At 38.8% G+C, this 13,382-nt stretch overlaps 1 protein-coding gene across 1 annotated transcript in view; it reads right to left on the bottom strand.

Moving 5' to 3' along the window:
* Nucleotides 1–2,878: 2,878 nt before the first annotated feature.
* LOC121526273 (rap1 GTPase-activating protein 2-like) overlaps nt 2,879–13,382 on the bottom strand; it is a 45,097-nt gene continuing 34,593 nt past the window's right edge. The window contains exons 2-5 of the mRNA XM_041812787.1: nt 12,158–12,242; nt 3,320–3,355; nt 3,067–3,137; nt 2,879–2,953 (exon numbers count right to left, since the gene is read on the bottom strand). Coding sequence (XP_041668721.1) covers nt 3,096–3,137; nt 3,320–3,355; nt 12,158–12,242 — 163 coding nt within the window. The 3' untranslated portion in view covers nt 2,879–2,953; nt 3,067–3,095. The remainder of the gene's footprint in view (nt 2,954–3,066; nt 3,138–3,319; nt 3,356–12,157; nt 12,243–13,382) is intronic.

The raw sequence follows: 13,382 nt of genomic DNA, 5'->3' as shown, positions 1-13,382 counted from the left end.
TTCCCCTTTAAACCCATTCCTGCTACTTTTAAAATCCCATGTCACCTCCTTTTCTGCCAATCTTAGCCATTTTTAACCCCTTTAAAGTTGTTCTTAAGAAAAGGGATTTACATTTAAAGGCATCTATATTCTACAGCATAAATGAATAAAAAAATATGTTTTTTGCTTTGATAAGAGTGGGTGTTATTCATGTTATGCGAATCAAAGATTAACTTTACAATGGACCATGATTTTGCTGTTTCCATGGGCCCCCAGTTTGTCCAGGTCCCAGAAAGCTCTCTTCTTTTTCCCCCTTTATGGGAAGACTTGTCAGAACATGACTGTACTTGAACTTGCATGGCTGAGTTTGACAGGTACAGTGGGGATCCCTGGTCCCTGGCACCTTTGGCTGAAAAGCTTTAGAACCCCTGAACAAATATAATCCTTCCCATGATCATTACAGCCGCTAGTACTAATCTTAGAAGTCTACTGTTGCACATGGTTATTCCTGCTTGTACCATACATACTTCTACTATTATTACTGGCAGTGCTGCTACAACAGTGCATAACTATCTTATTCATTGTTGCTCTTTATGTTTGTCTCGCTTTCTCTCTATCTATATCTCACATTTCTTTACAACTCCATCACAGCTTTGGCAGATGACAGATCAATATGGGTTTTCTTCCCCTTTAAAGGATTTTTTTCTTGATTCTGTATAATTGCTAATATTGCTCATTGCTGCGTTCATTGTGATTAATGTCCGGTCTTTGTAAATAATATAACAAAGATAACTGTCTAGAACTGCTCTCTTTGTACAGTGTCTTTATTTGACATTTGTTGTGAATTAGAGCTATACAGGAGAAGATTGACTGAAGAAAAGAAAGAAAAAGAGAATAACAAGGTGATCTTTATCAGCATCATTCATGATAAAGGGAGGCTTTGTCTCTGTTGTTCTCATTGTCAGAAAGCTCTTAGACCAACATTAGGATTGAGTTCTCATCACTACCAACCTTGTCTCTACTATAACCTTATTTGTTCTAACAAAATTAAATCAATAGATTAAAAAACAATGACTTCTTAGAGTTTCAGCAGCAGAACAGTGTATGTATAATTGAATCAAGTTAAAAATCATTGTTCATCAGTTCACTGTAAGAAGACTCTAATAGAAAAGTGATGCCATGAAATGTGAGCCCTCTGACCCTCATCGTAAACATTACCAATGGCTACATCTAAGGTTGCCAAATTCACACAAATTAAGTTTAATGTGAGCTATGAGCCATATTTTCCTCCTTAAAGAACATGCAGGTATAAAACCTCCTTGCTTCAGCCACTAATCCCTGCTTTCTCTGTGACTTCTGTCCCACCTCAGACCTTCTCTTCAACGGCCCTCTTATACGTTCTCTCTGGTCCTCAAAGACCTCAAAGCCATGCGCCTTAAGAGGTCGTTACAGTCTGGAGGTTTTCATTTCTATTGTTCTGTTCTGTGTCCCAAACATTTCGATAATCTAATCTCAGACTGAACGTCACAGACAGACCTACTCTGAGTGTCTTATGTGCAGCTGTCAAAGGTTAGAGTGTATGCAATTATTGTTTGTCAGTGGTGTAAACTTAATTATTCAAAGTCTGGCTTTAGAGAGACTTTGAATGAACATGGAGAAGGAAAGAGGAACAAGGATGACTCACAAAGAACCGAGTGTCCTGATTTTAAAAAATTAGTATTGGTCTATGGCACTCAAGGCCCGGGGGCCAAGTCGGGCCTGTGGTACAGATATACCCGGCCCTCAAGATCATAAAGTGTTTCTGTTATAACTGGCCCATCGGTTTGAGGTCGTCTGCTATCCTGTATAGAAATGTAAACTTAGCCTTAATAATTTAAAATATTCCTAAGTTACAAAAGTTGAAAAAGTAAGGAGTAAAACTTATTAAATAAGAAGTTGGGAATGTGAGAAAGAAATTAATTTGTATTTTCATTTCATATTTTCAATTTTAAATCTCACAACTATGACAGACTTATGATTTTGACCCTTTCTTTCATATTTTGACCTTTTCTTTTTTTTTTTTTAAACATTTATTTCTGGCACCTTTTCATGCCTTTATTTGATAGAGGAAGGACAGTGGATAGACTTGGAAACAGGGAATAGAGTAGGGAGTGACATGGGGCGAAGGGCCACAGGCTGGATTTGAACCCCGGCCGCCCGCACACATGGGTAGCGCCTTAAACCACTCGACCACCTGCGCTCCGACAGCTTAAATTTTAAGTCACATTTTGACCTTTAACTCACAAATAAAACTTTACATTTCAAATAGTTGCCTTTGAAGACATTATTTTGACATTTAATTTCGTGTTTTGACCTTAGAATTAATTATCTCAGATATTGAGCCTTAAGACTTTTCATTTGGATTAGAGTCATTTATTATCCGTGCTAAGTTTTTTTTTTTTTTTTTTCATAATTTATTAGTGGTGAAAATGAGGTTGACAGTTTCTGGTGAAATATTGACCCTGTCAGGCTTTAGAATCCCGCCCCTGCTGTGATTGAGTTTGACACCCCGATTTATGTTCAAAATGGTGATCCACAAGGGTCCATACTGGGTCCTATCTTGTTTTTTTTTTTATTCATATCTACAATTTATGAAGAAACACAAATGCAAGGTTTCCCTTTATGCTGATGATACAGTTATATATATGTCTGTCGTCTTTAGACAGTACATCCAATACGGTCAAATACAAGCAGAATAGTATGTTGTCCAGAGAAATCTCTGAGTATTAAGCCTCAGACTTTATGCCAACATCCTTGTTGACAATTTTGGACATAGTCTATCCTGTTACCTTGGGATTTGCCTCAGGTTTGGGTTTTTGCACTGGAACAATGTCTTTCTTTTTAAGACGATATGAGTGGCTTCTTTTTTATGTTCTCCAGTGACTGTAAAAACCATCCAGGGCTGACATCCGTTGCATCTGAGCAGCAGGGCCACCTTAAACAGTAAAATATTAGTTTAGAAGACTTAGAGCCAGGCTGAAGGATTATTTAACCAGTGTATACATTGGTTTTACTGTTGAATGCTGCACAAGTGCTGACTGATGTAACCTTTTTTTTCTTTTGGTCTGTCGTTTATTTTATTTGTGGGATTTTTGATGCTGCTGTCTTGACCAGGACTCCTAGTAAAAGAGATTTTTTGTATCTCAATGAGAATACTCCTGGTTACAAATAAAGGTTTAATGCAAAAAATATATATATACAAAAAAAATGAAGAACAGGCAGGAGAGTGAAGGAAAGCTGTGAGACAGGAAGAGTAACGTAGATCAAACTGGGTTCAGTGAAATGATTTAAAAGCTCCTACCTGCATCTTCTCCAGCATATCAAAGAACTCTGCAGACTGAAACAGACAAAAATATCATCATTAGCCAAGCTCACAGAATTAAAAACTTTGAATTTTAGACTACCAGTGTCACCTCTCTGACATTGCCCTGAAGCTTTCTCTGCTGAATGTGAAGGTGTTGCATCTGCAGAGTTTGTGCTAGCTGCAGCAGGCCCTGCTGGCCTTAAACTGTGTATTATCAACTCTACAATATAAAATTAGCCTTGCCAAGAGGGCAGGGGAGTGTCTTTCCCAACAGCCTCTCACACCCACATGAACAAGCACTGATAAGAAAGCACTTCCTCTGGAAGTAACAAACGCACAAACAGACTCATGTATCCTAAAGTGGATTCACACATCCTGGCCTCAGGGCTGCTGTTGTCTCAGATGCATAAGCTCTGATAGCACTGAGGGCCAACCTGCTTTGTGTCTTTGTGCTCATGAATTTTAGATGTACTGTACATTCAGACTGGTTTAAGCTGTACATTATGGTGTGAGCATTTACACACTCACGAGATGTGAGATAACAACACCATAACACCTGGTGGCTTTACGCCTCTGCAAGGTATGCAACAAACAGCTGAGAGTGGCTGGGTGGTTTCTGTGATGGTGTGAATGGTAGAAATCATATATCTTCACAGTGCAGGTGCATGTTTTAAAGTAACGTTTAGATCACAGAGATAGTTAAGGGTATGACGGTCAAAATGATGCGTGAAACGATGACCATTGACTACCAACATCTATCAAGTTCACCCTCAAATCCAAGTGTAGGTTTGTGCTCACAAGATTTGACATCAGAGTGACCTTTGACCTGCTCATCCTTGAGTCAGAGGGGATGTTTGTGCAAAGTTTGTAGAAATCCTTAAATTCCAAACAGAGTTTCCACTAGACTTTTTTGTCACTGGCCAAAATATCCAGGAGTCCTCAAGAATTTTAGCTATTTAGAACAACTACTGGACATTTGCTTTAGTAGACAGCCATATGAGACCAATAACCTGCATTTAGCATTCAGGGTCACGGGGGGCTGGAGTCAGTCCAGGCTTTCATGGTCTGATAAATTCTGAGCACCAACAAAAATAAAAACAGGTCAACAATCCTTCAACAAAACAGTTTCTACAATGTAACAGAGAAGCAGAGCAGTTAGTCAGACCATCAAAAAGAGCTTCATCATGGTCTCAGTCCCTAACACCTGTGTGGGTGTCCAGGGCCTTTACAGCTCTGAGTCAGTTACTATGGTAACTGGGTCTCTGAACCTCACCTAGTCAGGAGCAAGTTTCCTTCAATGAACTCTGACTTTCCCTCTGTCTCTTCCCTTTTGCAGAGACTGAGCTGCCTTTCATTTGTTCATTCAGTCTGTAAGGTGAGTGACTCTTTAATCTGGGTAAAAATCCAGGTTTATGTTGAGGAGCCTATAGAAGAAGGACTGCATGACTCAGCAGGGAGTTACATTTACATGAGGAAATGTTAATTTAATAAGTCCTGATTAATGAACTAAACAGTAAGGATGAAAGGACATTTACATTTGTGAAACCAGCCTTCTGTTGGAGATACAGTTCAAGATCACTGAAATAAAATCTGAATGATATTTTGTTTGATATTATAAAATGGTTTAAGTACCGACATCAGAACAAAATCTTTTGAGCCTTTCTGACTGCTTTGTTTTTAAGCTGCTTACAGGGCCACTTTTGTCCAGCTGGATTCACCCTAAGTTAAAATAGTTTTTCTGTTCAGTCGGCCCACCATTCCACCAGTTTTACCCTGTAAATATTAAAGGGTGATTAAATATCACTGAATCTACAGTGCTCTGAAAAAGACGTTAAATTTTCTGTGTCAGTTTAACGGCAGATGTAACAGGACAAACAACCTTCCGAAGAAATTTAACTTTTGTCTCATCAGTCCACAGAGTATTTTCCCAAAAGTCTTTGTGTTCTCTTGGTCAGCAGTGGTTGTGGCCTTGGAACTATCCCGTGGATGCCATTTTTGCCCTGTCTCTTTCTTATTGTTGAATCATGAACTCTAACCTTAAATGAGTTAAGCCAGAGGCAGGCACCAGAGAGTCAGACTGTCTTAAAGGGAAGGGCACGTTTAAAAAATAAATAAATAAAGATAGCTCTGCTGGTTAAGGTTAAGAAATCTGCTACAGTAGTAGATTAAATTCCCATTTAAGTGTAGCAAGTAAAAACGCTGTCTTAGCTAGCAGGGCTAACATGCTAAAAACTTTGTATTGCTGTATCTGTTCCTCAAAAAGTAAATTTTGCAAAAACGCTCTCAAACTCCTGTGCTTGTGCTGAATGTTTCCATTCATAAGAATAAACATGCTGTAGCAGCTTGTGCTCAAATTCCTTCGGAATGTGTTTCATTAATGTCAGATTACATCAGGGACTAGTGATTACATTGTATATCGTCACTTCTGTGTTCTGTTTTTCTCATTGTTGAGTTTTTAGTCTGTCATGTTTGAGAGGGGTCTGGTTGTTCACTTCTGAAGGCCATTCTCACAGGTCGTTCATCTACCACACTGAAATCTCAGAGATGCTTCAATTTTCCAGTACAACATATTTACAGTTTTAGATTTACTTAAAAAAAATCTACTCTCTTCATAAAGTCTGGCAGCTACAGTCATGAAATAATCCCATGGCCAACAAAACAGATGAAGAAACATTTCCTTTATAAAAAAGTGTGCCTCTGTTTGATAGTGGAAGACAGCAGACCGAGTCAGAAACAGGGACAAGTGGGGAGTGGGGCGAGACATGAGGGAAAGGGCCACAGGCCGCCCACCGCACATGGGACGCGTCTCAAACCACTAGGTCACCTGTGCTCCCCTCAAGACCTGTTTAAAAGGATTAACATGAACAGTGGCACACGTTTGCTTTGTTAGCTTAAGCTAACATAGCTACACTCTTAACGTGGTATGTTACATAAGCCAATTTAGACAAGTTAACATAAGCATTTGGAGCTTTAGCAAATGTAGCTTAAGATGACTTAGCTGCTTTGTGAGCTTACCATTAGCTACACTATGTAGCTTTGTTATCTAAAGCTCAGTTAGCTTGCTGAAGGTGAGCTTTAGCAAACATAGCAAAGCTGACCAAGCTACATACATAAGTAGCTGCTTAGTGAGCTTAGCTTTAGATATTTAGCTACATATTTCAGTAAGCTACATAGCTTCATTATCTACAGATAAGTAAGCTTTAGCAATGTGAGCCTTGGTTAACATAGATAAAGCTTACTTAGCTTTGTAGATAAAGTAGATACACAGCTGCTTTCCGAGCTTTGCTTTAGCTACATAAGTTACATAGCTAGATTAGCAACACAGCTCCATTATCTATTGATAGTTAGCTTTTGGAACATGAGCTTTAGTTAATATAGATAAAGCATACTCTGCTATGTAGATAAAATAAACCTAGCTACTTTGTTCGCTCAGCTTTATGTTAGCAACGTAGCTAGGTAAGCTACATAGCTCCATTATCAAGAAATAAGTTAGCTTTAGCAATGGAGCTTTAGGTAACAAAGATTAAGCTAACTTAACTATGTAGATACACAGCTACTTTGTGAACTTAGCTTTAGCTGTATTAGTGACATAGCTAAGTTAGGCCCATAGCTCTAGTATCTAGAACTAAGTTAGCTTTAGAAACATGAGCTTTAGACACCATAGATAAAGCTAACTTAGCTAGGTAGATACAAAACTGCTTTGTGAGCTTAGCTTTAGCTACATAGCTAGGTAAGCTCCATAGATCCATTATCTGGAGATAAGTTAGCTTTACCGATGTAGGCTTTAGTTAACATAGCTAAAGCTAACCTAGCAATGTAGATGGTGTAGATGCATAACTACTTTGTGAGCATGGCTTTAGCTACTTTAGCTACATAGCTATAGCTAGCTTGTTATGTAAAATCAAATTTTTTCATGGAGGATGAGCATTTTTCCTGTAAGCCTGTTTACTTGGCTTTATAATCAGGTTTGCAGGTCAGGTTTTTAACTTTTAACTAGTGCTACCCTAACCCTTCCCTTAACTGTAAGCAGAAGTTTAATCCAGTTTTATTTTGAAAGTTTTAGCATGTATTTCTGTTTTGAGATAAATGACATCTCAGGTGAACGGTCTGTGAGGGTGGCTGTCAGGTTTTGATAAATATATCATCCTTATAAATACCACATCTAATCTACACTAAAACTGCAACTTTATCCTCATCATTCATGACTTGAACCTTGTCAGTTTAGTAAATATTGTAATATTCCAACTATAATAGAATTTCTTTCTTTTTCTCTCCTTTGCTGCTGTGTTACTGTTTTTTAAGACATGCTCATACTCGCTGCATATAAGCATGATGATTTCTGCTTCGACATTGGTGAAATACGAGGACATCTTTTTGTCACCTGTTGCCATGGTGAATCACAGAATCAGAGCTCTATTATGTTGTCTTATTATAGCGTGGTGCACACGCTCCACTCTGACATTCCTATCTGCAGGTAAATCAGCTCAGAGTTCGGGGTTAAATTCAAACCCCTCTCTGACTGACACCCTAAGAGTGTAGATTGTGTCAGTCAAACACTGTTAAGATCTTCAGCAACATTTACAGTAAAGTCAGCTACAGCTGGAGCACATCACACCTTTATGAAGCTAGATCTAATGTCAGAGAAGTGTCACCTCCTCTTTCAGCTTTTTCTGAACACATCACTGTCATCCTCAGAGAAAAGATGAAAAAGGTTGAAGTTGTCTCTAAGAATGGGTTTTAAATAGGTGATCATCGCAGAGATGAACCCCTGCTCCTGGTGTTATTTGTTGTGTTAAAATGCTGACTTACCCTCCCACAGCCGCCAAAACATCAGAGCGTCTGTCTCTGCCTCCCTCTCCTCCCTGCTAGCTGAAGCTATTTGTCTTTTAATACTGAAAGCTCGAACAGGAAAGTCGAGTCAGGGTGTCAACTGATTGTAAAGACAGAACAGGTCAGTCCAGTGTGCTTCTGTTTACACAAACAAAAAGAAACACACACACACCTCACACATACAGTAGGTCTGCTGTGTCAGCACTGAGGTGTTTGAAGGTTGACTCACGTATCTAGAGGTCTGAGTCCCACAGAGTGTTTATAAAGCAGAAAGCAAAGTTTGACAGCAAACAACTTATTACTCAAGAAGAAGACAAGTTCATACATGATGCACTTATCTAAACATTTACAAACCAAATAACACTTTTGCTAACGCACATGGTGCCAAAAATGTCCCCTTGGTGCTGAATGAACCATCAACCAGAGGATGACAGCACTAAAGTAGAGCCCTGCATTAGATGGATGGATGGACGTTTGATTCATCCTTTGTAGAAAATTACTGTGATACTACAGCAAACATTCAGACAGCCCACCATCACAGAAAAGACACAATATATGAGCAATAGTGGTGAGAGGAAAGATCGATAAACCAAAATATTGCAGTATTTTTTGTAGCAATATTGTATTGATCAAAGTCCTCCATGCATCTTTTTAGTTTTTCATATTATTTTCTAATATGAGCTGAAGTCAATGATACCAGAAAAATTAAATCAATTGTTTTTTCCAGCCACTTGTCAGTGCTGTAGTGCTCTTTGTCCAGCAAAGTTGGCAGAGGTGATAGAGCAGGAGAACCTCAGCAAAACAAATATGGTGGCACCAGAGGACATTAGGAATGTACTGTTGGCATTTAAGTCAGATGCATGGACCAATTTTGGATTTAAACAAGCAGGCTACAAACAAGATGGGCAACATGACTCATGAGGGCAAACAAACATGAAGGCTGACTGAAAGTGAGTTGATTATAGACTTGAAATCTTTTTTTACTTGATAAAGCCTTTTCTGATTTTTTATTTGTGCACGTGAATGCAGTTGAAAAAAGGTATAAATCGCAAATATCGTATTGTAAAACACTGTATCGCAATACTCAGTGTATTGCAAAATGTTTAAAATTGCAATAATATGATATCCTGGCCTAAGTATCGTGATAATATTGTAACGTGGGGCCACGAGAGAGTCCCGCCCCTAATGAGCAACCTAAACAGGTTATTACTATTGAAGCTGAATGTTACAGGCTGTGGGAACGTGTGTGCCAAGTCCTTCCTGTTCCCACACAAATTCTAGGGTTGCTAACTGTCCCATATTAGCCGGGACGTCATGTATTTGGAGCTATATTTGTTTGCAAGAAAGACACTCTTGCCACGTTAACCAGTTTTTGCCGCTTCATCCCTCTTTTTTTTTTTTTTTTCTGCCACAGTTACCCTTTTTTCACCAGTTTAACTAGTTTCTCCTACTTTTAAAATCCCTTTTAACCACCTAATCTGCATTTTTTTTGCCATTTCAACCCATCTTAATTCTGGGGATTAACATTTTAAGAGGGTTATTTAACAGAGCCCAAATGAATAAAACAAGATATTTGTTGCTTTGATAAGAGTGGTTGTTATTCAGGTAAAAAATAAAATAAAATATGGATATGACCACTTAACTTTACAATGGACCATGATTTTGCTGACTCCATGGGCACCCAGTTTGGCTGGGAGGATAGGAAAGGATATTATACAGGGCCCCCCTTAATCAGCTAACCAAGCAACAAATGTTGTGTCATTTTTGCAAATATCTATGCATTTTTATGTATCATAATTTCCCCAGTTATGATCAATATTGTTTTTATGGATAAATTAAAATTTCTTGCATTATTTCACAGTGCTGGACTACACCATTTGGACATTTTTAATGGAGGAGCAGGGCCCCCCTAGTATTGCATTTAACTCTATTTGATACAAATTTCAGAATGTTGGCTGGTTCGTTTTGTCATTTTTGATTCAATAATGCACTAATAACTAAGACAAAATAAATATAAACAAACTTTTCATTGCAGGCTTCTCAAGGGCCCCTCCCTACAGGCCTTGGTAATCAGTACCCCTTTCCCCCCTTTGCTACAGCCATGGTTAAACCACCTTCAGGTACAGTGGGTGCCCCTGGTCTCTGGTGCTTTTATTTAGGGGAATGTGGGCTGAAAAGTTTGAGAACCCCCTGCTATATGTAATAAGGGGGTCCCTGCACAATGGCTCTGTGTCTTGTGATGGTGAGACTCAAGTTCAATTTGGAATGCATTAAAATGAATTAACCTGAGATGCTGAGGTTTGTCATGGTGTATAACATTAACAGACTGCTGGTTAGCTATATGTTTAGCTGCTGTTTTCTGTGTGGGGATGTTATTGAACTATTGTGTGATAGTATTAGCTAATGTGCTAACAAGCTGAGCGCAAACAGAAAACTAAGTGTTGTTGTTCATGTGTTAAACATACGTGTGTGAGGTGTTACTATGCATGCTAGGAGAAGCAGATCAAACATTTCATGTCTTTTGTTTTATATGCAGACTCCCTAACATATTAACTAAGGCCTGTCAGCATCTCCCTGCAGCCACAGTGATGTAAAGAAGTCCACCACTGCTCCTTAATGTCTTGTTTGAAGTTTTCAAACATCACAGACAGCTGAGTGGATGAGTTGAAAGTTATCTGCACGTTGTGATGTCAACATTTACCTTTTTACTGTCCCCTTATTTCCTTTTCAATCTGTAACAATTTCCTTTTCCCTTGACTACATTCATGTAATAATCTTCAATGCATCAGACTTTCCGTAATATCTTTCCAAATAAAAGCAGGTCTGTATCCAAACAGGAAGTTAGTCTAAGACAGTAGAGATATGCAAAATGAAATAGAAAACAGTTCTAAATGCTAAACAGTGAAGTTTCAAAATGTGATGAAAAGGGGAGACAGCCCTAATTTGAGCATAAATTGGGTTTAGTTCCCTCTGTCTCAGACGGGGATCTGGTTTGTTAAGAAACATGTGGCTCAGCCTCACTCAGCACAGACTTGATGCTAGTTCATAGTTTTGTGATTTTTTGTTTTGTGTTTTCCTTTTTTGCCTTTAAATGCAGGTTATTAAAAATTCCTGTCTATTGAAAGCAGTTGTCCAGTCATTATTCTATGTGGCAGAAATTCTGGAGGATTGGAGTTTTCATCTTCAATTTTTTACATTTATTTGTCTTGGCTTAGGGACGTTTCCAGTCTAGTAGCTCTCTGCATCCCCAACATAAGCTTACTTTATCCTCCTGTTCCTCTGCTCCTCTCTGTACTGTTTCTCTCTGTGTTTCTGCTGCAGACTAATAATGATGGCTTGGTTCAAGGTGACTGCAGAACGTGTCTCTCTTGCAAAAGCTGTCATCTTTTTTCCTGTACATCAACCAGCTAATCTGCAGCTCTGCAAAATGTCTCCTCTCAATCATGCTGCAGGGCGACAGAAGAAAATCCTCAGCTGTAAGACAAGTGGATTACAATGTGAGCGCTGAATAGTGTAAAATATCACATGCACAATCTCAGAGCTGTGGAAAGCTTTCTTTTTCTGGTGTAAATTATACATCCACAGAAACTGAGGGGACAACACCTGAGTGAGGTGATGTTTTCATCTGGAGTTACGAGTTTTTAGAGCCTCTGCAGCATTGACAGCTGCAGGCATATACTTCCAGGTTGTCTGTTCGTCTGCCCAGGACATTCTTCTGAACACAAAATTTCAAGAATGCTTGGAAGGATTTTCTTCAAACCTTTGCACAAATATCCACCATAACTCAGGGATAAACTGATTAGACCTTGAGGGTCAAAGGTCAAGGCCATGGGGCCTGATGTTCATTTCTTCTCCAAACTTTGCACATTCTAGCCACACTTTAACCGTCATTTTAGAAGTCCAGTTTTAGTCAGGCTGATAACATCATGGAGCCAACTAGACATGAACACACTGACTGACTGCATGCCTTTGCACATGCATAAACACAACACCTGCATGTCTTACCTTCATGCTGGGAGGGGCAGTGCGGGGTGGTGAGGGGGGACACTCTCCCATCGGGACATTGGAAATGTTCAGCAGCTCCTGCTTCCTGTAGAGGAGTAGAAAATAAATGTATCAGTTATAAAGTTAATTGTACATTTTATTGACCACAGAAAATCCGGATTAGATCAACATCATCTTTATATTTCCTGTGTAATTTCTCTGTTACTGAGACATGACACACACACATTGGCATTCATAATCAGCAGCAAAGGAGCAGCTGCCTGGCTCAGTGGCATCTCAGCAGTGCTCAGAAGAGTGGTGGCATCTCTCCGTCCCACTCTCAGCTATCAGACTAATTTCCATACTTGACCCCTGACCCCTGGCTGCACACTTTACATTCTAGGTGTGGTGCATTCATACTCATACCATGCCTGAGGATACTTGAATCAAGTTACAATTATAGATGTGCAGTACCATCGGTGTGCTGTTGGTAGCAGCAGATAAACCTGGTGATTTGTAGACCTAAATAGGGTATGTAGGTATAGCTACTAAAAAACAAGCCTAATGCTGTAAAACATTGTTGTTGAACATAAACATTTATCAGTATCTTATTCCTTAAATGTTCTCCCCTTTTGCATCAACACACCCAGTGTTAATTTTGGCAGCTGTTTTTAATTTTGGTCTTAGTTTTAGTCTTTAAATTAAATGTATTTTAGTTTAAGTCACATTGTAGTCATTTCTATCCGTTTATTTTTAGTCTAGATTTAGTCGACAAAAACTGAAAACATTTTAGTCTAGCTCTGGTCCATAAAAAGTCCTCATGTTTTAGTCTTTACTTTTAGTCCAAGCATTTATTTTCTTGCCTAAATTTGGTACCAAGTCATGGTAGTGTGTTCTCTGCATTCTGCCAAACCTGGGGTCCCTGCTTTCTACAGCTGAAAGGAAGAATAGCTACAGCTGCATTGTTTTTTGACAGATTTACTCACAGTGGAGAAATATCACAGATTTTGAATATCTGATGAAAACTAAATTACATTTTAGTCTAGTTCTAGTCATCTTGAAAAAAACTAAACATCGTTTTTGTCAGTTGTAGTAATCACAGAGCTATTTTTGTTAATCTTAGTCTAGTTTTTGTCATGGAAAAAAAGGCTGTTGATGAACATTTTTAGTCATAGTTTTAGTCAACAAAATTAACACCGAACACACTGCTGCATTCACTAAGCAAAACAGTGCAGTAGGTCTTCTT

The sequence above is a fragment of the Cheilinus undulatus genome, linkage group 2, assembly GCF_018320785.1.
Source record: "Cheilinus undulatus linkage group 2, ASM1832078v1, whole genome shotgun sequence".
NCBI classification, from domain to species: Eukaryota; Metazoa; Chordata; class Actinopteri; order Labriformes; family Labridae; genus Cheilinus; species Cheilinus undulatus.
This window is presented reverse-complemented; position numbering and strand designations above follow the sequence as displayed.